This window comes from Madurella fahalii (assembly GCF_045866475.1).
Source record: "Madurella fahalii IFM 68171 DNA, scaffold_6, whole genome shotgun sequence".
Lineage (NCBI taxonomy): Eukaryota > Fungi > Ascomycota > Sordariomycetes > Sordariales > Madurella > Madurella fahalii.
In genome coordinates, this window is record NW_027263976.1 from 3572528 (window position 1) to 3600055 (window position 27528).

General features: G+C 56.9%; 6 protein-coding genes across 6 annotated transcripts; 4 read left to right on the top strand and 2 right to left on the bottom strand.

Moving 5' to 3' along the window:
- Positions 1–4360: 4360 nt before the first annotated feature.
- Positions 4361–8241, top strand: MFIFM68171_11092 (Respiration factor 2; the record flags this gene model as incomplete). Its single annotated transcript, XM_071066511.1, has 3 exons — positions 4361–4472; positions 4665–8081; positions 8156–8241. The coding sequence occupies 3 exons, from the start codon at positions 4361–4363 to the stop codon at positions 8239–8241; spliced, it is 3615 nt and encodes a 1204-aa protein (XP_070922612.1).
- Positions 8242–10028: 1787 nt separating this feature from the next.
- MFIFM68171_11093 (Fatty acid desaturase domain-containing protein) lies at positions 10029–11436 on the top strand (the record flags this gene model as incomplete). The annotated part of the gene is made up of 3 exons (XM_071066512.1): positions 10029–10878; positions 10999–11167; positions 11253–11436. 3 exons carry the CDS (start codon positions 10029–10031, stop codon positions 11434–11436), a joined length of 1203 nt encoding a protein of 400 aa, XP_070922613.1.
- Positions 11437–11761: 325 nt separating this feature from the next.
- Positions 11762–15638, bottom strand: MFIFM68171_11094 (ER transporter 6TM N-terminal domain-containing protein; the record flags this gene model as incomplete). Its single annotated transcript, XM_071066513.1, has 5 exons — positions 11762–12964; positions 13036–13325; positions 13387–14309; positions 14374–15264; positions 15337–15638. 5 exons carry the CDS (start codon positions 15636–15638, stop codon positions 11762–11764), a joined length of 3609 nt encoding a protein of 1202 aa, XP_070922614.1.
- Positions 15639–17513: 1875 nt separating this feature from the next.
- Positions 17514–18479, top strand: MFIFM68171_11095 (uncharacterized protein; the record flags this gene model as incomplete). Its single annotated transcript, XM_071066514.1, has 1 exon — positions 17514–18479. One exon carries the CDS (start codon positions 17514–17516, stop codon positions 18477–18479), a length of 966 nt encoding a protein of 321 aa, XP_070922615.1.
- Positions 18480–18933: 454 nt separating this feature from the next.
- MFIFM68171_11096 (AAA+ ATPase domain-containing protein) lies at positions 18934–22851 on the bottom strand (the record flags this gene model as incomplete). Its single annotated transcript, XM_071066515.1, has 2 exons — positions 18934–19731; positions 19792–22851. The coding sequence occupies 2 exons, from the start codon at positions 22849–22851 to the stop codon at positions 18934–18936; spliced, it is 3858 nt and encodes a 1285-aa protein (XP_070922616.1).
- Positions 22852–23513: 662 nt separating this feature from the next.
- MFIFM68171_11097 (Nucleoporin) lies at positions 23514–26371 on the top strand (the record flags this gene model as incomplete). The annotated part of the gene is made up of 2 exons (XM_071066516.1): positions 23514–23699; positions 23759–26371. The coding sequence occupies 2 exons, from the start codon at positions 23514–23516 to the stop codon at positions 26369–26371; spliced, it is 2799 nt and encodes a 932-aa protein (XP_070922617.1).
- Between the last annotated feature and the right edge of the window lie 1157 nt (positions 26372–27528).

A 27528-nucleotide genomic window follows, 5' to 3' on the forward strand; every position in this document is an offset into this window, starting at 1 on the left:
ACTGGGCCCGCCGCGGTGGTATCGGCAGCGCGATGTGTAATTACGAACGATACCCCTATTGCATACAGAGTGTTGAAGCGGATCAAAGACTACGGTTAGGGTTATAGGAGCGAGCACAAGGGCCGGGCCTTTGGCCGGCTGCTGATCCATCACCGATGCTGTACTAGGACGTCCGGATTCTCGGTTTGTGTGTACCACAGTAGTACTTCCGCTTGATGGGTAAGGGAAATGCATTCCTCAGGTCCGGGACAAATCATCCATCTGGATTACCACTTGCTGACAAGACGGTGTGACGCTCTCCTGCCGAAACCGGGGTGCCGAGGGAAACGGAGGATCGGTGAGAGCGGCGGCAGGTGCCACGAGCTGGGCGTGCCGGAGATATGCATATCCATGTTTTGGCTGACGTGCGTTCAAAAACGGTGAAGAATGGCTGTTGAGCTCGTGTTTGATCGTAATGAAGTGGTATGCATACTGTGTTGGTGTGTGCTGCCATTGTTGGAGAAGGTTGGGGGCGCGCAGCTGGAGCCCTACGAAGCACTGACCACCAGAATGCCCCGCGATACTTGGGTACCTACCCCTCCAAAGCTCTCATGGCGGGGTAATCGCTGCCGTCCAACTGGCAACTCAAGCTCGGAAACTTCAGCTAACTACCTGAGGTAGGTAGAGAGCTTCAATGGGATGCACACAATTGAATCCATGTATAAGGGGCGTAGATGACGTTTTGGGCCATCATATGCGTTCAGTTACAGCTGCCAGTCCCCCCAATTGTTCCTCCGTTGTCACAATGTCTTGTTTCTCGGCATCGCACACCCCGTAACCGCGAAGCTGCGTCGCGCCTGGCTTGCCCTGGGCCCATTTTTTCTGCCACCCCGCTAGCCGTACGCAGCGCATTGCAGAGAGCTCGAAGATGTTCAATTGAGTTCAGGTGGGCAGAGATGTGCCACATGCCGAGGTCCGTCCGCCCTCCAGACACTGCGGCCAAGCCGCCAACCACAGCCTCTGCTGTGTCTACCATTGGTTATTTCAGATTTGTCGGCAGTTTTCGTTTCCTGCGTATGGCGCCGCCAACTTGTGCCCAAAGGACGCCGGAAACAGGCATCATTCCGTGGGTGGGTTCAAACGGGGTTGGGCAGAGTCGTATCAACTCTAGGGCACCAGTCGGTCAAGTTAAGCCGCGAATACCCCAGCCGAACACTCGGAGGATGTCGGTGAAGGGCCGTCCATTATTACAAACATGTCTCAAACCGTGAAGCCTCGGGCCGTGGGCTTCCTAACGCTGGCCGATTACAAGCTCTCGGGATGGAAGTGTCTGCGAATACACTTGGACGTAATTGCCCATCTCCTCGGATTGAAAACGGGGGCTGCCAAATCTCGGGCAAGCCCGCGCTGTCACTTCTGAGCTTCCCACCAGCATCGCGTGGTGGGGCAGACCCTCGATTTGGGCTCTGGGCACGGCACCTCTTGGCAATGACACCCACTGCCCGCACAGTGTTTTAACAGTGCGGCTTCCGGCTTATGTACAGCTTACAGCATGAATCCGAGCTACATACAACGGGCCAGGGAGGCGAGAAGCTGATCAGCTTTATTAATAGCATGGCCGTACTGTCGATCAAGAAACGTCTCGTGTGCCCCGTCTTCTGATCGGACTTGTTCCGGGACCGCCACCGACCAGGGGAAGTTTATGAGCTTGTTCTGTATGCCATCATCTTGTCGCCGCTTGCCTCGCTATCCCGCTGTTTAGAGCCGAGTGGGCGATAATCGCTGGGCTTGCGGGAGAATTACTACGGAGACTGTCGCAAGCGAGGAAGTAGTCTACTTGATTTTATTCACACGGTGTAAAGAGCTAAGGACGACCGGGGGCTGGGCGCTTGGAGCCTTCGCGGATGCCGCACCTTGCCGGGATACATCGAGAGCACTTTCTTGGAACGCTGTTATGATATTTCCGTCCTTTTCCATCTTTCCTTTAGAGGACTTCAACCATTTGGCTCTCTGGGGAGTGACCAAACAACGGTGATATGTCTTGTGGGACGACGTTGAGTTATAATGTATTTTACTTCAAACGGGCTGGGAGTGGGTTGGGGTACGAAGCCAGGCTTTGGCTGTTGCAGCCCTAGACACAACAAATGCATTAAGACGGGAGCACGGAATTCCAAGTGTTGCAAACAGGCTACGTACGGGGTGGCAACCATTTCGTAGCTCTCGAGACCCAGCGACGCATTTCGCATATATTTGTTGAGGCGCCTGCGACACTGGGCTCTTGAAGAAGAGGCGACGGGGTTAATTACACACATGGATGACAATCCATCCTGTCTCTCTATCCCACGGCCTGTATGAGAATCTGCCGTGACACTGTGTCGTTTACAGTGGCTGCGCTAAACCCTGCCGAGGAAGGCCGGCTGGCGTAACTGGGCAATCAGACGGAAGCCTGCAGCAACGAACCATGCAGCTGCATTGCATGGCAGGCTCGATCGGCTCACCTTTTTTGCCTGGAAGGGTCTGATGGAGTCGTCTTGTTGAAACGGGCAAGCTGCATGCCCGGAAGCGTGGGGACAAGCTAGCTACACGGGAGAAACAGGTCCTGGCTGTCAATAGTAACACAGCCCGCTGAGTGCGCCATCGCTGCGCTGCGCACCTTCGCACCGTGCTTGGGTTGGTAGAGCGGCAACATCACGGTAGGGGGCAGGATGTCGATCAGGTCGCACCGCTTTGTCCGGGAGGGAGTTGCTCCACGTCGTTGGACGATGTGAGAGACAATCAGGTAATACTCAGCCCGCAGGTGTGTTCTGGGCGGCTGTCGCTGGCGGCTCAATTCTCGAAAGGATCGGGCATCCAAAGCTTGCGTGTTCAGGCGGCTGCTTATCCAGAACCGGGGCCGGGTGGTAATCGCCGCGGTCCGAGTTGGGCGGGAGAGCTTCCATGCAAGCTTCCTTATCGTCTTCCCCCGAGAACAAGAGAAGGAAGGGTATGCAAAGGCGGCGCATCAACAGTTTCGGCGAGCCATTGTCCGGCGCGGATGCCGGTTGGGCGAGAAGGACTAGCCGCCGGGCATATTTGGGTACCGCATTGACTGCCACATGAGGTTGAGTGCGGAAAATAAACGGGACAGCACCCTCTATATATAATAAGGCAACGTTGACTGGTCGGAAGCACTTCCAACTCCCAAGACCCTGAGCGCGCCTCGCATTGCCTCATCCCGGATTCATCATTAACGTACGGTAGAGAGCAATGCCGCTCTGCCATGTAGCGCAGGAGCAGGATGATGCTCAATATGCAAAAGCTTCCACACGCACCGTTTCCAGCGTCGACAGCCCGCTGGGCTCGAACTGCGGTGCGAGTAGTGTGCATACTGCGCCCTCTGACTCACGGCCACACTGTCCCCACTGTTTCCGTGCAGGCCGGTCCCGTCAAGAGGTCTGTAGTAGGCTCGGGTGCGGATGTACTGTGGACTTGAGATTAACCAGGGTCGTCAGTGGGGCCAAGGGTAACGGATCGCCCGCTCTGCCTTCGCGATCGAGGTATTGGCCCGGTACCACGAGACCGCTCTGCATCAATGGTGTGTTGCAGGCCCTGGCGGCTTCCTTCCTTGCTCCCGCAGGCGCAACCCTCGCATCCAGGACACAGTGATTTAGCCGGAGCCGATACTGTGCTACTGTTCCCCAGGGCCCAGCGTGCGTTAGACCAGCGGCCTTGTCGCGCTGTGGCTGCCAGTCAAACCATCTTCATTTGCCTACGCGAAACCTTGCACCCCAATTTCGCCATCCGCCGCACCGCACCACTTTGGGCAAATCAGCCAAGACCAGCTAGGAGACTCTTGAGCGTGCAGCGGGTCGACTTGGGGCCGCGCGCGCACACACTCTCTCACTCCTGTTGCCTGTGGTTCGCTCCCGCCCGCCGCCTCCACCCACGGAGCAGCCAGCAGCCTATCTCAGGCCAGCCCTCACTCACCTCTTGCAACCACCCGAGTTCCCTCTCCAACCGCTCCAAGAAGTGGGATGCGATTGTAGAACCTGGACCTGTTCGAGAAGCAAAACAAAAGCGAATTCTTGCGGCCAAAAAAATCACCGACGACGGGAATCCAGCAATTGCACCCGAGTAGCATGCGACGGTCGACGACGTCGCCGCGCCCCTCTCCGTCTCTCCCTCTCCAATAGCCTGCCATTCATCAGGTCTCTCTCTCCACCGCTCCGCTGCCCGCCCGCCCGCCAACCCGCCGCTGTCGCTGCCTCTTTTCGTGCCTGCTGCTTTGCTCCCCACTCTCCTACCTTTCTCCTGCTCCGTTTCTGCTTCGCAGCTTCGCGCCCTCCGTTCCCACCAACACAGAGTCGTCCCGAAATCCCGCAAAATCCTCGCCTTCAGGACGATGACTGTGTCAAACGACGCTGGCAGCAAGCTCGAGGCTGTCGCCACCATGTCCAATTCGTCGTCGTCTCCCTCGGCCGCTGGCGGCAGCGCGCCGGTTGGCGATGAAGCCGGTACGTCCGCCAGACCTAGCCAGCAACGAACACCACCGCCAGCAGTACCAGCAGCGCTACTACCGCTGAATACCCCCGCCTCCCCCAAGCTTGAGTCGTCGTACCGCTGCTCTCTCATCCAGTCTCTTTGATTTTTTTTTTTTTTGTGGTTGAAGGACCGCCTCGACTGACGCGCTATTTTTGCATTCGCAGCCTCGACCATCACCGTGAACACCAAGGCGCCCGCTGCTTTCCCGCCGCCCAAGACGGACAAGCCTCGCCCGCACGTTTGCGGCACCTGCCAGCGCTCGTTTGCCCGGCTGGAGCACTTGAAGCGCCACGAGCGGTCTCATACCAAGGAGAAGCCGTTTGAATGCCCCGAGTGCACGCGGTGCTTTGCTCGCCGTGATCTACTACTGCGGCACCAGCAGAAGCTTCACCAGACAACGACGCCGTCGTCTCGCCCACGCAACCGGCGGGAAAGTGCTAGCGGGGCCACGCCGGGGGCCAGCCGAGTCCGCAAGAACAGCATCGCGGGGCCCAATGCCGCTGCGAATGCCGGTGCCGCTTCCATGAGGCCCAGGGCTAACACCATCAGCCATGTCGACGGCGCCCACATGCAGATGATTGCTGCGGCCAATGCCCAGGTGTCGGGCCGCATGCCGCCCACCCACAGCCGGCACCCTAGCCTGGTTGGGCTGCCCAACCACAGCCTGGACGCCTTTGGCATGGCTTCGGCCCTAGCCCATCGCGGAGCCCCGCTCGGTCTGCCAAAGCTTGAGACGCACGGGATCAATGGCATGGATTTCTCCAGCGGCCTCAGGACTGCGCCGCCCATGGCGTTCGGCTCCGAGTTTGAGCTGGACTCGCTCTTCTTCGGCGCCGCGTCCGGCTCGACCATCAATCCCAACGCCCTGCACTACAGCGACTCTCCGCCGTCCATGGCCCTGGATCCGCTCTCTCCGTTTTCGCACGGGCTCCCCGACATGTCGGCCGGCCAGCAGTTGGATGACGGGTTCGATTGGCTGACTGGCTTTGACCATCAAATGTCATTCAACAACGGGCCGGCCGAGGCTGCCGTGGACGGCTCCTCGCCGTCTGCCATCAGCACCACCAGCCAGAGCGGCATTAGCGACGTCATGGTCGACGGGTCGAACCATCACGCGGCCTCTGCGGGCTCGGGTTCCATGTGGCAGTCGTCCATGATGCCTCCCCCGCAGATGAACAATCCGTTCTCGCTTGACATGGGCGGCTCCGTCTTTCCCGACCTCCTGAATGGCGCTCCCTTGTCACCACAGCCGTCGTCGGCCAAGACGATGGGCGACAACTACTTCTCGACGCCTCCACCTTCTCTGAGCTCTCTGAGCCCGTCGGTCATGCCGGGCTTGAACAGCCAGAACTTGAACCAAGCGCTCAACTTCGGTGCCGGTCCCGAGACGCCGTCCTCGATGAATGGTAGTAATCATGGCACCTTACCCGTCTCGACAATCACTGATTCAACAAGAAATACCATCCTAGGTGCCCTGTCGGCCTCCCAGGCGTCCCAGTTTGGTGCGCGGAGATACTCGGTCGCCGCCACACCGAGCTCGCCATTGACGACACAGCCGTCGCCGACCGCCAGCACCTCCGACCAGGCCGCTAGCCTACCGAGCACTCAAGACCTCCAGCGATATGTCGGGGCCTACTTGCGATACTTCCACCCCCACATGCCGTTTGTCCACATACCGACGCTATCGTTCGAGATTCCTGCGCAATTGGCTAACGGGCGAAACAGCGGCATTGGTGGGACGGGGTGCTTGCTTCTTTCGATGGCGGCCATTGGCGCCCTGTTTGAGTTGGAACACCAGGCGTCCATGGAATTATTTGGAATGGCCAAGAAGATGATTCAGCTGTATCTCGACGAGAGGAGGAAGGCGAACGTAAGAAAGGCAGAATCTATCCGGCGCACTCCCCTGTCGGACCCCAATTCACAGCAGCAGGAATCCCCGGTCGAGACTCCCGTGTGGTTGGTTCAGGCAATGCTCCTGAATGTTGTGTATGGCCATAACTGCGGGGATAAGCGGTCCGGAGAGATTGCGTCGACGCACGCTGCCGCGTTAGTAAGTCTTGCGCACGGAGCCGAGTTGCTGCGGCCAACGCGGGTTGAGCCAGCCAAGGACGTCGAGATGGCAGATGCCGACGGCGGTGGCGGCTGGAACGGATCCGGAAGGAGGGAAGCCGACGAGCAGGCCGAGTGGCTCCGCTGGAAGGTAATGGAGGAGCGGAAGCGGACCCTCTATGCCGTCTTCACTCTGTCCAGCCTCCTGGTATCGGCGTATAACCACACCCCGGCCCTCACAAACTCGGAGATTCTGCTCGACCTTCCCTGCGACGAAGAGTTCTTCGCCGCCGAGAGCGTCGCGGCGTTCCGGGCAAAGGGCGGGGTGGCAGCAGCTAATCACAACCGGATGACTTTCCACGAGGCTTTGGGGGAGCTACTCCGCAGCAACGAGAAGCAGCAACAGCAACAGCAGCAGCAGCAGCAGAAGCGGCCCTTTACCAACAGCGCCCACCAAGCCTTTGGGTCGGCGGCTAATATGAGCGAGCTACCCAAGAGCGACCTGAAACCAAGCAGCTTCGGCTGTCTGGTCTTGATCAATGCGATTCACAATTACATCTGGGAAACGCGCCAGCGGCACCATAACAAGGTTTGGACCAACGAAGAAACCGAGAAGATGCACCGCCACATTGAACCCGCGCTCAGAGCATGGCACGCTGCCTGGGCGAGCAACCCGCATCATAGTCCTGAACGCCCAAATCCATTCGGAGCCGGCCCGCTCTCGGCCGATTGCATCCCTCTGCTTGATCTCGCCTATATTCGTCTCTTTGTCAATCTTTCTCGGTCCAAGGAGAAGTTTTGGCAACGGGATTGGGACGGCATGGCTGAAGAGCTAGCGCGCGGATCCGAGATCATCCAGCATGCTGAGCACTCGCCGGCCTCCAACAATACGGACTCGGTCGTCGCCGATCCATCGGACACGTCCGGATCAAACGCTCGCCCGGTGGACTCTTCGCCAAAGCAGTTTTCTTCTCCCGAGTTTGCCGCCTCAAAACTTCCGTCCACTGGCACCATCAACCCCGCCTTGACTCAGCAGTCGACGCAGTCCCAAGCTCAGACTTCCAGCAGTCGATCGACGTCGCGGAGGGAGAAGCACTTGCGGAAAGCTGCCCTTTTTGCTGCCGAGTCCCTTTCGGCTTCAGACAAACGCGGTGCTACTTTTGCCAACCTGACAAGCCGCGAACTGCCGCTCCAGGCGACACTGTGCGTTTTTGACTGCGCTCAAGTGCTGGCCGAGTGGGTTGCGACCCTCCAGGACCGTGTTGGCCGCTATCTCGGCATCCTCGGGCGGGACGGCGTTGATCTCACGCAAGTGCCTGCAATCATGCTGCTAGAAGAAGAGGACGTGAAATTGCTAGGGAAGATCGATGATATTATCCATGGTGCCGAAGTCAAGATGAACATGGGGATTGCTCAGCCTGGCGGTGCCAGCGGCATGGACGGCAGACGTCACATGGATGACAGCACGGGGTATGCTGCGAAGCTCCTCAGAGTCACGGCCTACATGTTTGACAAAGCCGCTGTATGGCCTGGTGAGTTGCCCATCCCTGCATTCCACTCGAACCTTGTGATTGTGTGCCCCGCAACCTGCTAATCAGCACTGCAGTGACCCGGCTGATTACGTCCTGTCTCGAGACGCACGCAAACCATATGCGGGCCCGTGCTGAGAAGTCTATCATGGCCCTTGACTGAACGACGAGTAGACTGGGCGAGCCACGGCAAAGAGGACACTGACCATGTTTTTTTCTCACCGCTTAAGCCACAGTCAGCATCTTTGGAGTTTCTGCTGTCAGTTTACGTTTCGGCGACAAATGATACCCCTTCTATTTCGTTCGCTATTTTGCCCATGGTCGAAAAAGATGAATTAGCCATTACGGCGGGACTTCTAGGGCATTTGGGCCAATCCCCGCGGTCTGGCATTTTCTCGTACACCTTTCACTGGATTGTGGGATTCTGGGGCAGGCCGGGCAACTTGGTGTTAGCTTTGTGGACATTCGCTAGTATTCGCTGAAGGGCGCCGTGGCCCAAGATAAACCGGAGTGCCTTTTCACTTGTACATTCTTTGGACGCTGGCTTTAAAAGGTATCGCGGTGGATTCAACACAAGTCGGGATGGCCCGGGAACCGGCAGAATCGTACGTTTTGGGGGCGTTGGGCCCGGTGCTTGCCTTGTGTGGGGCGCGAAAAGGGTATTAAATACATGGTTGACGAACGATGAGGAGACGAGCGGTTTTGGGCATGTTTCTTTTCCTTTTTTTTGTTGGGGTACAGAGGAGTCGATTCCGGGAACAATGGGTCTTACGAAACAGCATGTGTATCCTCCCCTTTGCTACCCGGCCAGGGAGGAAAAGGTTGGGAAATGAGGCGAAAAGCCACTGTATTTATGCTGACAGCCACGGGAGAAGAGAAAACCACGGGCGATACTGTTTACAAAAACAGGCCTTACGACTTACTTGCATATTTGATGAGTGATGTCTGACGTGAGACCCTGCAGCATGGGTGGTCCAAGAGGCGAGGACATGTCTGGAGAGGAATTATGGCCAGCTCATTCATTCAGCCTCTCATAGTGATCTCCCCTTCAGGGGGTGTGAGACGGCCCATTCTCTCTTTGCGCGGTGCCGAAATCGAGACGCCGACCCCTTGCAATGGCACTAAGAAATAGCGAGTATAATTCTATGCAGTAACTGCGAAATCGCTTGCAGCAGGACTCGCCAAGCCAACGTTGTTGGTGCACGCTAAGCTCTAGCCAGACCCTTGCTGCATGGAATGGCTGACAAGGTTACACCTGCCGACATCGGCACGACCTAATTGGTCCACCGAATTTTCCTAATTCTTATCCTTTTCTTCGTTTATCTTTCCTCACAGTCTCAACAGCCCCTTTTGCGAATGCCTGTGGGGATACCGGCTCTGCTGTGGGATTTGACAATCGAGACCGAGACAATTGCACAAGCTCTCAATGGCTGCCGGGGGACCGGGGCGGTGGAGCCAACAGGACCCTGAAAGCCCATGGCATGGGGCTGGAACAATTCGCCATCACCACAATCACCACCAGCACCACCGGGACACACATCTTCTCGCACTCCCTTCGCATTCTCTTCGGGCAGCCGTTTCGGCGAGGCATGCACGGGACAGATTAAGTTAGCACAACGACCTATGGAGAATACCAAACCGCCCCCCATGTCAGGATCTGGATGCAATCTTAAAGGCCCCCCCGGCCTTTAACATGGATGAGGCTCGCTTGCTCTCGCTCGTTTGGCTGGACCCCGTCAATGTGGACACGGGAGACGTGGACCCGTCGCGCTGTTGGCTGCTGCGGCAGAAGCAGGGGGCGGTCAAGGTGAAAAGGAGGGAGGGAGAAAAAAAAAAAAAAATAAGGCCGTCTCTTTCCCATTGAAATGGGTGTGAGATTCTTTCCCTCTCCGCTTTCCCATCTTTCCCATATCCCTTTCCTCCCCAAAGGCCTCTCTCCCGCACCTCGCAATGGCCACCACGACCACGACGGCGACGAGAAGTCGCAGGGCCACGGGCGAGGCTAAGCTGTCCGCGAAGCCCACCAGGGTTCCCCAGTATCCCGACATCCAGACCATCAGGGACGCGATCCCCGCGCACTGCTTCGTCCCGTCGACATGGCGCTCGCTGGGCTATGTCGTCCGTGATGTGGCCATGGCGGCGGCCCTTGGCTGGGCGGCGCTAACCTACATCCCGCGGATTGAGGACTCAATGTGGCGCACCGTGGCCTGGATCGTCTACGGCTACCTCCAGGGGCTCGTCTGTACGGGGATCTGGATTCTCGCCCACGAGGCCGGCCACGGCGCCTTTTCGGTGCACCGGCGGCTCAACGACTTTGTCGGATGGGCGGCGCACTCGGCGCTGATGGTCCCCTACTTTAGCTGGAAGTTCTCGCACCACCGCCACCACCGCTTCACCGGCCACATGGAGAAGGACATGGCCTTTGTGCCGGCCACCAAGACCGACCGTCAGCAGCGCCGCCTGATCGATCTCTACCTGGACCGCGAGCTGTTCGAGGACGTCCCCGTCGTGCAGCTCTTCAAGCTGCTGGCCCACCAACTCGGCGCCTGGCAGATGTACCTCATGTTCAACGTCTCGGCCGGCAAGGACAGCCAGCAGCGCGCGGCCAGTTGGTGGCGCGTCAGCCACTTCGAGCCCACCAGCGCTGTCTTCCGTCCCAGCGAGGCCCTCTACATCGCCCTGTCGGACCTCGGCCTCGCCATCGTTGGGGGGATCCTGTACTTTGCCTCGACTGTCGTGGGCTGGAAGACTGTGTTCCTGCTCTACGGCGTGCCGTACTTCTGGGTTCACCACTGGCTGAGTATGTCTGCCCTCTCTCGCTCACAGCCGAATCATCACCTCCCCCACCAAAACAAGAGAGATAAAAAAAAAAAAAAAAAAAAAGAGAGAGAAAAAGCGCTGACATCCTTTCGTCTTCCAGTCGCCATCACCTACCTGCATCACACCCATCCGGAAGTCCCCCACTTTGACGCTGAGAGCTGGTCCTTCGTCAAGGGCGCCCTGGCCACCGTGGACCGCGACTTTGGCTTCGTCGGCCGCCACCTCTTCCACGGCATCATCGACACGCACGTCGTCCACCATCTGTTCCCGTGAGTTTACCCCGGGCAAGGGCTGTTTGCCTTTTTATTATTGTACCTTGGGGGAAGCCAGGCGCGCTGACCCTGATTAAAACAGGAGAATCCCTTTCTACTACGCCGAGGAGGCTACCGAGGCCATCAAGCCGCTGCTGGGAGACTTGTACCGCCGCGACGACCGGTCCTTTCTGGGCCAGCTGTGGTCGACCTTCACCAAGTGCAAGTATGTCGAGGAGGACCCTGCGGTGCCGGGCACGCTGAAGTGGGCCAGCAAGGGCCAGTAATGTCACCTGGCGGCGGCGCTTGGAAGCTGCTAAACGGGCTATCATCATCATCATGACTTTTGTAGGTGTGGATATAGACATGACATGATAGACATAGACATAGATAGATTTGGGTTTGTGCGCTGTGAAGGCATGGGAGTTAATGAATAAGAGACCTGGTGTCTCTTCGAAGAGGCACGCCCGCGTATCCGTCTTGCTGAGTCGTGCTTCTCTAGACTTGTCCAATACTTTTTATGTATTGAAAATAATCCATCCAACCGCGCGAGTGGCATCCTATCATCATTGCCGAGTATCTTTTGCGTCGTTGAGAGTTCACAACATTTTCTCAACCCACCTTCCCCTTTCCTCTTGACTTCCGGGCGCCGTCACCAACACCACCACCACCATCGCCATTATTGTTCTCATCACCACGCCCCAAAGACAACGTCGAGTCACCCCCAACAAACCGAAAGCTAAAGTCCACCACCCCGACGAGCCCGCTCACAGCCTTGACCAGCTCCTCTAGATCGTCGCACACAAGCGTGGTGCACACCTGGAGCACCGCGAACTCGGCGTACCCAGGCTGTTCCATGTTGCGGGGGTCGAGGATGCTGGCGGCGGCAGCGTCGCGGCTGCGGCCGGGGTTGCGCGCGCCGGCACGGGTACGGGCACCAGCGGTCGCCGGGTAGGAGTCGTCGCGGCCGGTTCGGGAGTCGACCATGCGGATGGGGCCGCCGCCGCCGCCGCTGCCGTCAGCTTCGGGGTCCGTGGATGATGATGACGGCGACGACGCCGACGCCGACGCCGCGGACGTGGATTGCCGGCCGAGCCGGGCCAGCCGGCCCGCCACCTCGTGCGGCCGCGGGAGCGGCACGAAGGGCGGCAGCCGCTGGCCCGAGAGGAGCGAGTTGGACAGGAGCGCGAGCGTCGACACGATGGCGTGGTGCGTGGGCCTCAGCGCCGCGAGCACCTCGGAGAGCGCCGCCGCCCACAGCCGCGTGGCGCTGGGTACGGAGGAGGACCGGCGCGAGACCAGGGGGACAAGATTGCCCCGCGACCGCGGACGCCGCGCGTCTTCCGTGTCGCTGTCGTTCCCATCCCCGTCCGTGGAGCGTAGACGCGGAGGGTGCCTCAGTGTGTAGCTGACCAGCGTCAGGTAGGCCATGATACGCGTGCCCCGGAGGATGATGTTGTCGTAGGCTTCCCGCGGGTACTTGCCGCCAATGGTCGGTTCCCACCTCTGCCATTCGGAATGCTGCGACATGGAGGGAATCAGCATCATGACCTTCCCAAAGATCTTGCGGCTGATCTTGAGCAGCTGATGCGCTGGCGTGCCTGGCATGTCGGCGTCCCCTGCGGTGCCGCGGACGTTGGATTGGAGTGTTGAGCTGATGACGCCAAAGTAATTAGCCAGGAGGTAGAGTGTTGCCGACAGGTCACGCCGCAGCCAGGTCCGATCGGTCTGGGGCGACGGGAAGATTGTCCAGAAGAAGGCGACGAGACTGCCGCCCGCCACGCAGGCAAGGCGGTACGGGCCAGCAGGTATGTCCTATACGTCTTAGGTCAGCGAACGAGCTGATGGCGGGCTTGGGACGCTGCCGTTTGGAAGGGGGCCTCTACGCACGGGTAATACGGCTGGCCAGTCCGCTCCGCAACCTCTCGGCCAATGGCGAGCACTTGCAGCTCGTAGCCGATAATCATAGCCTGTGTGACGATGGCGACCATGACGGCCGGGACGAATCGGGGGTATTTGATGAAGAAGTAGTACTCGATAAAGACGAAGAGCCACAGGAAGACGATGGCTCCCGGAGTTCGCTCATCAACAATATACCAGATGACGAGAGAGAAGCACATGGCCACGACGGTGCCCCCGACTCTGCAAAGGAAGCCAAAGAACGATTGGCCGGAAGCTGTTCAAACGACGTTGCTCAGTGTCCATTGCCGAGGAAGTCGGAGACTGAAGTTACTCACTCATGGTCATGCCGAGTGCAATGATAATCATGGCCCAGACCAACCGCTGGGCCATGAAGAACTGCTGAGTGCGTTCTAGAAAGGCCACGATCCCTATCGTCATGGTTGCGCACGCCACTCTGAACCCAAACACAGACTCCTCGGATCCGAAAAACTTGGGCACATTGCGGAGCGCATTGCCAAAGTGCTGCCAAGCAGTAGCAGGGGGTAAATGCTCCGGGTCTTTCTTTTTGTTGTAACCGTCTCCAAAGAAAACAATGTTGGCGCTCGTCTCCATGAGATCGGGCGCCTGCTCGGCCGAAGAGTCTTCGCTGCTGAACACGGCCAAGAACCATTTGCGTAGCCGGAGAAAAGTGGGCGTGATGAGACGTTTCCTTGACATGGTCCCTTCGTCGACCTTTACGTCGGCGAAGGCAATGAGCCCCTGGACCGCCTCGCCAGAGGCATGCATCAAGTTCTCCATGTAGAGAATGATATTAAGTTGTGCTTGATCGCGCTCGCTGGGCAACCGGGAAGGTTTGGCGTTATTTTCGTTTAGATCGAAGCCCTTCTCTCGAATCCATGTCTTTAACAGTTCCCCCTTCTTTGAGTGGAAGGCGTCGACCTTCCCATCAACAATCCTGGCAAACCCGCGGTCGCCGGGCTTGGGCCTCTCTCCCGCCTCAAGGTCTTTCCCTGCCTTTGGCGAAACTTTCTTTGGCCTCGGGAGAAGTTCCAGACATATCCCGGCATGCTCGAGGCCCTGGTCGATTGCCTGGGACAAAATCTCAAAGGGCTCGTGCATCTGCTTCATGACCTCGTTCCACACATGCTTCTCCTTCTCCTTCTCGGCCACGACCTCCTCAGGCGCGTCGTCGGCAGTATCCCAGCCACGGCGCTCGGAAACCCGTTTAAAGATGTCAATGATAGTCATCATTCCTAGCCTGCCGATCTAATGTCAGCAAGGGACTGGGCATTTCGCAGAAGCAAGGAGCGACTGGAGCCTACACTGGGATAAAGACGTTGCGAAACAGGTTGAACAGCTCGCTCAGGTCTTTTGCGTCTAGCTTTCCCCAGGCGATATCGCGTTTGGCAAAGCGCATGTCGGCGTGTAGTTTGCCCATGAGCTCCCTCATCTTTGCGCCTGCCTCCTGCAACCCTCTCGCGGCCTTTGCCTCCTTGGTCAATTTGGGTGTTTCCCCTGCCTCTTGGTGCGATGCGTGCCCTCCTATTCTATCCAGTAATGTCTCGGTTCGGGTCACTGTGGCAAACATGTCGTCTGACTCGAGGCTGATGAGGTACGCCTTTTGCAGCGAGACTATTTGCCTAAGAAGCCCGATGCCCCCGGCGAACTCCTTGAAGACGACCAAACGGCTGCTGACGGGGAACACTAGGATATTGACAGCGAACGCCAGGGCAAGGGAGACCAGCATGGCTGTGAATAGTTGTTCAATGAAAGCCCTGGCCGCGGCCGTGGTTGTCAAGAAGGGGCCGTACGTTGCCGAGACGTTCACTAAGATACTGTAGATGATGACGGGGAGGTTGAAGGCAGGCAGCTTGGCGCGCACGACGTTGCCGAACCAGATATTGGCGAATAGCCAGATGGCGCACACGGCCGACTGGCTCGAGTTGTACGTCGGGCCTAGGGGGGGCTGCGGTCCCGATGGTGTTGTGTGATGGCGAGCTTGGATTGCGGACCACAGCGCCAGCATGGACAGGGCGGAGCCGAAAGTGATGGCAAGGAGGTTCAGGAGGAAGTTCATCATGAACTTGCCCCTGGGCAAGATGGCCAGCGCTAGAACACTGATGACAGGTATGAGGTAACCCAGGGTCTGGAAATAGGAAGATACTGCTGGCGCCTGGTACATAGCTATCCCTATTATTGGAGGGAGCGAGCCTCTGGTAGCCGCACCCGAGTGGTCAGCAGCTGCGACGAAAGCTTTGAGCAATGGAAGCCAGATCGACCCTTACTTGAACATGATCATCAGAGTGGGAGCGTCCAGTCCCAGCCTAGCAACCAATTCGGCCAACCGATTCTGCCGCTGCTCTTTCCCCAATGCCTCGTCGCCTTCTGCCATCGTATCGCCATCCTCGTTGCCCTCCAGCATAATGCCATGTCGCTGATCTGCAGCGGACCTCTGTTGGCGATGTTCTCCATGTTCTTCCGGGAAAGGAGTCTGGTCCTGCGTCCGGGTGGTCTCTGAATCGAGCTGCAGATCATCTGAATCCCGGGTCTGGCCCGAATTGGGCCGGTCTGGCCTTGTGTCTACCATGACTGGGAATTGATTTCACCCGGAACAAGCCAAGTATGTGGCACCAGGCTGTCGGGCCGCGTAGACATTACAGATAGCCGAAAAAGGCGTACGAGTGTCATGGGAAAACATGCTGTATAAAAAGAGAGCCGCGTCTGGAATCCGGTTGGCTCCGAATTGCATGTACCTGCGTCATGGACCGCGGATTACAGGGAGTCAAAAGGCCGAGGGTGGAGATGCTGGGGAATGCCATGGAGTTTGGCATCGACCGAATCGATGGGCAATCTCTGAGGCGCCGCTTCTCCCGTGTCAAGGGTGCCGTCAGAGTGCATTTACTGGGAACAGCCATGGAAGGGCTGGGGGTGTTTCTGAAGCTGTAGTAATCTTGAAGCCAAGTGCAAGAGACCTGTGTCTGGAGAGTCTGGGAATTTTAGGTGCTTGCACCGCCTTGAAGTGTGTATCGAGTCAGCGGGGAAAGAGGGGCCGACGAGCAACATTCAAGCGCGGGGCTCAGAGAACCAACATCTCTTTGCATGTCTTGCCAGCATCTGCATCATATTTCACTGACAGCCAGCACCAACTGATCAACCGGTATTGACTCACTCACGGGTCGGCGGCCTTGCTGCTGCCTGCTGCACTTGCATGTTTGCATGTTTGCAGACGTGCACAGGCCACCTAGGATTCACTATAAATTTCCCTCCTCCCCGCGCCATCTGCTCGCCTTTTCCTTCTTTCTCTCCTCAGCTCTCTTTGCCTCGTCTGGCTTAGATCAAGTGTAGTATCTGTTCTTCTCATGTTTAATCGCTGAGACTTAAATTCACGATTACTCTAATTTTTGCCAGTCGGAGTGTCCGCCCCTCTGGGCTAGTCCTAACGGGTGGCACCTCCACCGTGTCCCTGGTCTTACACTGTCTCCGGGCGATGCGAAGTCCCTCTTCATTGCACCCCCAGGCTGTGCTTGGGATGCGGAGAAGATGGGCACTATTTTACTGATCTAATGTAGATTTGCTTACCCACCAAGCTACTTCACCTCGCCCCGTTGATTAGGGCCAACGATCTCGTCGCCGTCGAGAGCCATACCGATAACTTTAGGCCACCCGGAGCACGCTCCGCAACTTGATTTCCAGCTTACACATTTCGCAATTGCCCGGCCGTGCGAGCCCAGGCAACACCAAACCGCCTTTGGAGCTGCACCTTTGAACTCCGGGTGATTGCCGTCTTGCCCGGGCACTGCTTGTCTACATTGTCACTGGGTTGGTTCCGGCATCGTCCGAAATCCCCGTCCACAGCCCGCCATTCTAGCCGCCGTTGATAGACGTTGGTGATCAACCCAGATTGTCCGATTGCGATCTGCAACGTGTCGCGTATCTCTCGTTCGTAAGATATCGCGTTATAATCTTCGGCGGAGCGTGCAGCTAGTGCTCACGTCACGTAATGTCCCGGCTACTGCTGTTCTTGAAGGATTTACCGGCCATTGTTTGCCCGGTTTCAGAGGGTGCGGCGCGGGAGCGAATCGCACCCAGAGTTGAGCCCCAACCCGACCCTTCCGCGTAAACTGCTCCAAGGAGCACCCATTCTTGCGGCCCATTTACAGTGAGGCAACCGGTTCATTATCGTGCCAGTGCTACCTCTCTTGCGTTCTACGAGGCATTTATCTCTTCTGCTTCCTGGACCTCTTATTTTCTCACACTGACCGCCACATCAGCTAAGGAATCACACCCACCTAGCTTCACTGAGAGATCTATATGCGATGACGGTTCCAAGGCAGGCTAGGAACCGCCTGCGCATCTCTTAGTGTTCTTCCTGGGCTGATCTTGGCACATTCATCTGAACATTGGCCTGTTGGGACCTTTGATAGGACCCACAACCTGTGTCACAACAAGCCCATCGCCCAGAATGCCTACATACCACACCCCTCCGCGGACGCCAGTCCGCTCTTCTTCACATTCTCGCCCCTTGTCCCGGTCAAAGTCCTACTCCCACTCGGATTCTACCAGAAGCAGCCGTACGAGCAGCACGAAGACATCAAGACATGGGGACAAGAAGGAAGGCCATTCTCGCAAGATCCCCTTCGTCTTCCTGGGCTCCATAGCAGCCGCCTCGCTGCTCGCCCATAAATACTGGCCTCGGGGCTTTCTCCACGGCGAAAAGGAACCCTGGGAGATGCCCGAGCACACCAGACGGACCAAGGAGCGGCACGAAGAAAAGCGAGCCGCCAGTCGCGGCGCGTCACTCAGGAGGGAACTGGACCACCCCGCCGATGCATACGACGACTACAACCCACGCCACCACGAGCGGGAGCCATCAGGATACTACTCCCGCTTCCAAGACGACGACGACGACGACGAAGATGGATACCGCGGCCGGGAGCTGAGGGGCAGGGATCGTAAGGGGTGGTATCCACAAGCGGCCGAGCCGACCATCCGCCGCGGCCGCAGCCAGGACCGGTACGCGGGCACCACCGCCATCACCACCGCCGGCGTCGGCGCCAGCAGCAGCAGTAGCAGCAATAACAGCGGCATCGGCAGCAACTCGTTCTATCAGGGAACAACAGCCGCCAGCCATGAGCGCCGCGCAGATTATCGCCACCACCCATCCGCGCCGCGGCGGTACCCCACGGAAACGAGCACTTCCACCGGCAGATCCGGTTCGTCGGCCTCTACAGCACCGTCGGGATACGTCCTCGAGCAGAGCCCACCGGCGGCGGGGCCGCGGGGGTCATATTACCGTGAAGATCCGCCGCCCGAGGTTGTTTACGTTTACCGGGATGCGCCGGCAAGGTCGAGGCGGGCCTCGTTTGATGCTGGTGGTGGTGGTAGAATGAGGCGGGATGAGCGGGATTATGATTGGTATTCTCGATGACGAGCTCAGGACTTTGGTGGGGAGGTGTCTTTGGTGTTGTCTTGGCTGAATCAGGGAAAGGATGACTAGGAGTTGGAGCGCTCACTCTCGGTTATTAAGGGTTGTACGGATGCCGTGGTAAATGGACAGTCTAACGTGGGTATAATTCGAGGACACCTCAGGCTTGGGTTTTCTGTAGGTATACTTCCCGTGCATGGTATTGCGGCTGTGGGGATCTCGGGACCTCCTTTCATAGACGCGCGGACAAAGCCCCAGTCCAGGTTCACGAAAGAGAATTCACGGATTGCGAGCGTGGCATCAGATTCAGCGGATCGTTATTCTCAGATCTTTGAAAATGCTAATTGTCTATGTCACCGTGTGCCATGTTCTATTCTCCTAGCTCATCTGCTAGGTAACGTCAAAAAACGTGCTGTAGATCCCGATTCAGAGATCAAACAGCTCAAACGCTGCCGATTTAACTCAGCTCGTCGACGTCATCGTCTTGAACGATCATCTTCCGCTTTCGACCCTTTAGAGAAACCTTCTTTGGTGTTTTTGCCGGAGATGTATCCGGCGACGTCTTGGGAGAGGTCTTTGAGGACCTGTCCGGCGTCTCGCATCCCGCAGAGTCAAAGTCGCTCCATCCTTCTCCAGCAGTGTTCGCGACCAAGTATGGGTTGAGATCTGCTTTGAACCATCTTTCACCACGTGTGGTGCTCCTTGAACCACCTTCCAGGGCCGACAGAGCCGACCGAGTCGTGCGCATCCGTTTTGACCCGCCCCCTCCTTCGCTCACTAAATTGCTCAGCTTGAGCCGCTGTTTCTGAAGGTGTGATTCGTAAGCAACAATCGCCCGAACATATGGCGCCACATCGAGCGTAATAAGCTTCAGTGTCCGATCAAATACGGACGGTTCGAGGTAAGATGCCGGCTGCGGCGGCGAAGTGTCGGCGGTAGCAATTGGGTCGAAAGCAAAAGCAAAATCGATGCGATTAAGTACCGGAGCCCAAGGTGGAGCAGACTTGAAGCTGGTCTGGATGTAGTCAATGGCCTTGGCTTCGTCTAGGGGAAGAAGTGCCGTATCAGAAGCCCCCTGGACCCTTTTCGTGCGCTCCCGCAGTGAACATCTTGCGAAAGATTTGAGTGTGGAAGCAACCGAGGTGGTCAGAGAGGTGTGATGGGTCATGTAGGGCGTGTCGAGGTGTGTGAGCCCAAGAACAAAGTCGTCTCGTATCTTGGCCGGCGGTTCGGGGTGGGTGGCATCGATCGCCTCCTGAAAGTCACCGCCGCTGTTAGCCCTGGGCACACTACGTCACACTGCAAAAGAACTCACCTCTTTAAACGCGGCAAACGATTTGCATGAAGCTATGTCTGCCGCGCTCATCGCCTCGGCGAGGTCATCGTAGGCTGCCAAAACTTCCAGTCGACCAGCGGGGGTGGCGGCAGCCATTTCCAAACTCTGTGCCCACGGCCCGAGCCCAACTGAATCCTGCCAGTGTCCAACATCAAGACCCCATAGCTCCCTGGCCTGGTTGAGGAGCTCCTCTTCGACGAGTCTCGGAGGGGTTTTGGGATCGACAATGCTGTCCCGCCCTAGCAGGTTCATTCCTGGCAGGAAGGTTCCCTGACTAATGACTCTAACGACCTCGTTGTTCTCATCCAGATCAATGCCCTTCGGCCAGCGAGGATAGAACCAATCAAAGCCACCCCTGCGATCTCCCACTCCGATTTGACACCAGTACTGCAGGTCCATTGTTGCAGCTCGCAAGTCACAGCTGCGAGAATCGTAGAGGCTTTCCACGGCTTGTCGTGTGAGTGCATGGCCTTCGTTCGCCGCAATGAGGATCAAGCGATCGATTGCAAGGTCTCGGGGCGGGGTACTGAGCCTGAAGATGCCGTGAAGTCTTAGGGTGTGGAGAGGTACTAGAGCCTCATCGGTGCATGTCATGATAAACGGCCGCTTTGCCTGCGCGATGAGACCAACGATCGTCGTCCAAAACTGTTTGTCCTCCTCATACAGAACGTCAACTTCCTCCAGGAGGATCAAAGACTGTCGTTGGGTCTTTGGAGTGTCTTTCTTGCTGTCAGTTTGTTGAATTTGGGCTGCAGGCTTTGCTGGCTGCTTCGGTTTGGCGCCGCCAGATTTGGCAGTACCGGACTTTGGCTTGAAGAAAGCATTCATGGTGGACTGCTTGCCCGACTTAATGTCTTGGGCGATCTCGTCCTCTGCGGCAGCTTCTTGAAGATCCGGCGTGCTGGCGGTCTGATGCTGCTGAACATGATGATTCCTCGTCATGTCACCGATCTTCTCGAGGACGTCTCTCCCACTCCTTCGACTGCTCGAATTGATCTCGAAAACCTCGAAATCTAACTCTTTGGCAACCGCATAGACTGCCGCAGTCTTACCACACCCATGCGGGCCGCTAATCACCAGCGTGTTTGCGGTTTTGTCGGCATCTTTGCCTTTCAAATTTCGAGACCTAACAACAGTCTTTCGGGCGATGCCGCGGACCCCGCTAGGAGCCCAGTTGTCTTCCTCGTCTGACGGTTCATTCAGCTCGTAGTCTTCGTCCTCACTAGAGACAATGAATCCATCGAGCTTCTTCCTTCGTTTCTTCTTCCCAGCACCTGCGCCTTTCGCCTTTGATCCAGCCTTCTGTTTTTCAGTTTCCGATGATCCCGTGTCGACTGACTGCACCGTTAGTGCCTGAAGCCAATCTTTTAAGAGGAATGCTTCTGCGCCAGGTTGAAGAACCTCGGCGGCGCTTGCCGGGGCATATTTCTGAGTCCAGTTTGTAGTTTCGCATTGGAACCTCTCGAACGCAGACAGCGATGTAGCAACCGAGTCAAAGAGACGAACAAGCTGGCGTGGGGCTTGAATGCCAGTCCCATTTCCCTCAAGTGGTTGCTTGCGTTGGGCTGGCTTCCGTCCCGGAGAAGAGTGCTGGAAAGTCCGGAGCTCAGGAATCACTCGAGCCCGCAGCTTGCTTCCGCTTTCGAAGTGTCTCTGTGGGAGGCGAAGTTCCGGGGGTGGAGGAATGGCCACGTCAGTGTTGATGTTTCGGACAGCCTCTGCTATGGCGGGGATTTCCATTGTCTGGGCAACGATATTGAGAATAGAATCGGCGTGCGAAACTCCCACCGCATGCCCCTTGGATTTCCGAGAAGGGAGCGATAGTGACTGACCGTCCGTGGCTGCTGCCTCAAACTCGTCGCCTCGCACGTGCATCATGCCTTGCCACGGCCATGCTGGCAATTTGGCACCGGGGAATTTCAGCCCAGCGTTCTTGATGCCAAATTGAGGCATAGGCATCGTTGCAGCAAGCCTAGCACGAGGTCTTCTGGGTGAACAAGGTGTCGAGGTGTACTGCTTCGTTCTGGCGGTAGCTGGCGACGAGTTTGGCTTGCTGGGCTTAGAATCTGGTGGAACAGGATCGGCCTTTTTGGTTTGACCTAGGAAGAAAGGATGCGTGCCCTTGGAGGATTTTGATGTCGCCGGCTTGGATGCTGCCGGAGACGGAGTGTTGGCGCTGAGCGGAGCTGGTCGTGCGGAAGTTGCGGTAAGGCTCAGTGCTCGACTGTTGATAATGGCATTGATCCGCTCGCCTATTCTGATGCGACATTTGGAGTCGGTTCCGTAGATGATGCGCGCAATCTTTGATGCCCGCTCCCGACCACGTCTCTTCTTTTCACCATCACCACCTGTCTCTGCTTCAATAACCTTGGGCTCTTTTGGCTTTGGGGGGGAGCCGATCGTCCCAGTTCTTGGGTTGAACTGCAACAGTTTCTTCGGTCTTGCCGGAGTGCTGCCCTCGGCCGCTGGGGGGACTGCAGCCGGCTTAGAGACACGATCAGTGCTTTCAACTTGATCGTCTGCTGAAGATTCGGCCACCAGGCTCTTTGTCGGTGCAATGTCCGTGCCGGGATCAGCCTGCTTTACGGTGTTTGAGGAGAGACCATCTCCCTGAGCTGAAGTGCCACGAACCAAACCGTCAATACCGTCTGGTTCTGCCACAGCGCTTCCGGTGCCATTTCCCAACCGCACAAAGTGGTTTTCGATTCCCCCACCCGCCGAATGCCTTGTTCGTTTTCTTGGTCGCGTCTTTTTCTCATCTTCCTCGACATTTAGGTCTTTGTCTGCCTTGCGTCGTCTGCTCGGTCGATTGGAGGCGCCTTCCCGGGCATCTTCTTCCGACTTGTCGCTAGCGGCCGTGTTGTGCGGCGAGGCAGAAGCATCACTCGAGACCGACGCATTCTCCAGAGTAGGTTTGTCTACCGCCGGCACATGTGAACGATTGTGATTTTGAGCGAAAAAGGGATGCACTGGCCGTCGAGGTGTCGCATCGTTGGAAGAAGCATCCTCGGCCATGGCGAGCACGGCTAGAGAACCCATAGAGGGAAGAGAACCCTGCGACTGCAATGTGTTAGAATCTGGTTTGAAACAGCTAACTCCTGCGACCGCGATCAGTTCAAGACAAAGGCAATTGCATTGACTTACGACGCAGCAGCGTTCAGAGCGTGTGCTGGGCCTGCGCAGGAATGTGGCCGTGGGTTATCATGCTGCGTGGGAAAAGGCAGGCAATGCACTTCTAGACAGTCTTTTGAAACGTTGCGGAAGATTGGAAATAAGTGGTGTCGCAAAGTTATTCTGCGATGAAGAAAGCTGCGTGCAAAGATTCGTTGTGAGGCGTGGAAACCGAGTATTGACTCTCGAGCCTCGCGTTGCGGCGATACGCGTTGGAACCCGTTAAACCGCGTCGCGCTTCCCTGGAATTAACTTTAGTCGGCGTTCGGTCCACTTGCATCACTCATGCGGGGTCTCGTCTCCAGCTGCTTCGGGGTGGACGGGCTGGACCCACCCTGCCCGGCCAACGCCTGCTTGGATCAAAGATATGCCGTGCTCCCGAGGCTGGACCCGCCTCATCGCAGAGGCCCACTTTAATTTTTCCAGTGGAACATGTACTTTTTTCAAGCGCAGGTTTGGTTTGCGATCATGGCGACGCCTGCGTCTTGACAGCCCCAAGACAGGCCGAATTGCAGCCACGGCACATCAAGATGGCTTCCAAGCTACAGATACACAAGCCATATGTGCTGCAAACCCTTCCGCGACCGCTCGACCGCCTGGAAGGTCCTGGCCGCTACCATGTGAGCGAGGTTTTCGGCCAGAGACAGGGCTTCAAACGACGGAAAAGGTCCGAGCTCTCTGTAGCAGTTGACGGTGTTGCAGTCTACCTCTACGATGTTAGATTTTTATCTCCCATATCGTATTATTCGGGGCGTTTCGAACTGACATCGCGCAGATACTCTCGTCTCAACCTGTGACCTCGTATCTTGTCTCGCCGCAGACGGCCTTCACCTGCCCCCCCTGCTCGCTACGATGGCGGCCTGCCTCATCAAAGACGGCGACGCGCTACACTTACGTCTCAATTTTAACCCGGGGCTCCTCGGCCTCGAACCAAGAGATAAGGCTATTCAAGGAGGAATCATCTGGGTCGGGAACCGCCACAGTGACCTCAATCACCCGTACCCTCCGCTGTGATGGGCCCATCACCTACATATTTGCCAGCTCAACCCGGAATGTCGCGTTGCCGGGCGACGAGTTTCCGAATCATGACCTCGTTGCCATCTCCGCCGACGGCACAATTTTGTGTTTTCATGGGGAGACCTTGGAGGAGAGGTGGCGGACATCACCTTCTGTGCTCTCGAAGGAACTCCTTTCAAGCTCCAAATCTGGCCTTCATATTGATTTTGCTCAGTCCACGACGGCTGTGGATGTTGTCGACGGAATTTTTGGGGGCAAGAATGACCTTTTTGGCGTTTTTCAAGAGAAGGTTCACCGTGACGGCTTCAACCCGGATTTTCTTGTCTTGATCAGCTCGCAAGAGTCGTCACAAGCACACCGCGCGCGGCATCTGCATATACTTGCTTTGCCATCTGAAAATGAAGCAAGACGGGGGCACAAAGAAAATGTCATTTCCGTTTTCGTTGCTCCTCTTCCCGCCGAGGCCGACGGGACCAGGCATCAGCTGGATGTCAGATCTGGTACGCTGCAAGTGCTGTCTGGGGGAGCTCTCTCGACCTATGCGTTCAACAACGGCATTCCCCGGTTTGAGAACAAGCTGCGAGTCACCGGGCTAGCATCTTTTCTTCGATTATCCAGGACCTCGGTTCTCACCGCAGCCGCCAATGCTTTCACGGTGTACAACCCAATCTACCGTTCCCTCCAGGCCAGCACCTCGATTGATCCCGAAGAATCCAGCGAAGACAATGATCCCTGCGAATTCGTCACCTACCTTGCTAGCCGAGAGATCGCCGTCGGGCTACGTGGAACGGATCTCATTGCCGTCCAGGTCGAAGCGCCGAAGAATCGTACCAGCAAGCGACGCGTAGAAGGCTTGTTGGCCGATGCAATTCGACGCGGCATTTCTCGGGATCAGTCCCACCAGAAGCGCATGAGAGCCGAGCTCCCTCCGTCTGCTGTGCTTGCAGAGCCCTTGCCTGGATCGTTTTCCGACATCACGTCGCATGAATGGGAGAACAAAGTTGCACAGGCAGACGAACTCCTCGGCAACAACGACGTCCGTTCTTGGGAAGAACTTTTAGCGGAAATCTTCAAAGTTCCGACTAGGCCGAGCATGGCGGAAGCCGAGAAAGCGACTCTCACAAATGAAACGGCCGTGAATGCGCATCTTCTGGAGTGGGTGTGGCCCCCTGCTAGGGTTGATTATGCTCGGGTCGACAGAAGGTGGGTATTTTACGCTATCAGCAGAGTTATTGCCTGGGAGAAGCAAGAACAAGAGTCAAATGCGGCGCGGTTGGTATGTCGGCTGCCGGAGAGCAGTGTGCTCAATTACCTCGTCGATGCCGGACACTTGTCGACGCCAAACATCAAATCTGCATTCAAAGATGAGGTCATGGAGGTAGATGAGGTCGAGAATGTCATTGGAGAAGCTATCCCACCGCTTCTAGCTCAAGCCGACCCAACAATGGAGTTGCTTGTTGGCTACCTCTCTGGGACTCAGCTTGGTCCGACAGAGTTAGTGTCTGCTATCAAGCTCTTACTCCACAGCTTAGACTTATTTGAGGACTCCTCTAAAATCCAGGACATGAGGCTCGGGAACACTGCTGAACATGTTCCCGACCAGGAGAACGAGGCAGTCAACATGGAGCTTGATCGGGCGGAAGAGGAACTGCAGATTACGGAACACTATCTGGGCGGCCACCGGGCGCGCGGCTTAGGGGTGGCGTTTAGCAAACTGGCAGCTTGCCCGGCAGTCTCAACCGTCCAAAGCTTGCGGCGCCTCTTCAAGCCCGAGGAGACGATCGGCTTGATGAATGTCCTGCGAGCCGAACTCATCAAGGACGGCTGGACCACGCGCTACCTGGACAGGACAGGTGCTGACCAAGACGAGATTGAGGCGCCGCCGGATGGGAGCATCCAGCTCATTGCCGACCTGATGTCGAGATGCATTGACTCGGTTAGCTTGGGAGGGTGGATGGCATCAGATACCATGCTCGCCGGTTCAAGCGCCCAAGAAGACTCTGCAGACTTCTTCAGCCAGTTCCAGGCTGAGGTGAGTGTGGCGCTGGAAGGTGTCATGGAGGCGGTGCGTCTTCAGGGCGCACTGGCCGAGGCTGTCAACTTTGCGAAGAAGGCTAGGAAAGCGCTTGCAGACTCGGCAAAGGGCAAGGCGACGTTGGTACAACTGACACAAGAACTGCCGTTGGGGCTCAAGGCAGACAGCAGGATCTCTCTGGAGAGAGTGAGGTCGGGAGCCGAACTCGTTCCTCGGAGCAGCAGGGAGATTGGTCACTTTGTCAGCAAGAAGCGAGGTATCTACTCTGTACACCGGATCTCCGAGGAGACGTTGCTGGGTGGTACCGGTGCTACGGTCGTCCAGGAGGCTCGGTGAGCCACCATCCCAAAGCTTGCAAGCCTCAGATACTCATTATGAATGGCCACTACATGGACATCGTATATTTTGCAGGGACTCTTTTGCTCGGTGATAAATCAAGTGCAGCCGGGCCGGGTGGCTGTTCCGATGCCATACGGCCGAGTAGTTGGAGCCTTAAGGGTGACAAGGCAAAGGTAGGACGAATGAACCAGGCCAGAGCAACGATGATCAGTCGGGTGACTCGGCAAGAAACCATTCATCGGTGGTACTCTCATAGTGCCTTGCGGTGAATCCTGGGTAGGAAGCGCGGCGATCGCTAGTTACCCGGATCTTCTCACAGCCGCCTGGGAGACACGCCGTCTGAATCACCATGGTGACCAAAGCCGACCAAAAGTGACGCGATTTGTAGTCTCGGAGTACAAGTAACCTACCCCTGGGAATTTCCTCCTTGTTTGTATACCTGGCCATGGGTGCGTCCATCGCGCTCGATCGCCCAACCCCCAAGGTTGGAACCTGTAGGAAGACGTGGGATGTCAGTGCAAGGTGAGCTGGCTTCCATGAAGCGGCTGTTGGCGAAGTGCTAGCCGCTGGTGTCATGTAGTGCCGAGATGTATCACCTCACTTCACCGTGTCTCAATGCGACACCGAGGCGACGCCTGTGGTATACTAGACGGACCCTACTTTTTCTCCGGACCGAGTCGATATTACCATCGCGGCGCTAGGCCGAGCTGGGTTGGAATCGCGTCTATGCCCCAAGTCGGCGACCGGCCGATAAACAGGTAAATCCTCATATTAGTCCGTCAGATGCCAGTCGACATTCTGGCTCGGACACCTTCGGGTTTAGTGCCATCGTGACTGGTGCGAGCACAGCCGAGCCCGCCGGTGACCCCGATTGAGCCAAGTTCCCGTCCTTGGATATTGCAGGTGGACAAATTTTCCACATGACCTCTCACTCGGAGTTTAGCAAACCTGTCATTGGTACTAGGCAGGGCGCACAGAGAAGGAAAAGACAATTCGAGCAAAAATAGAAAGATTTTCGATTCTGAAAGGCTTTTTATGAGATTGTACATTCGAACCCATCGACGTTTTTTCCATTTGGGAATCGGATGCTGTCAGCGGGCTACATCCCTTCAGGCGGGTGGCGCAGCCTCTGCTTAGGGTCCTGCTCCGCTAAT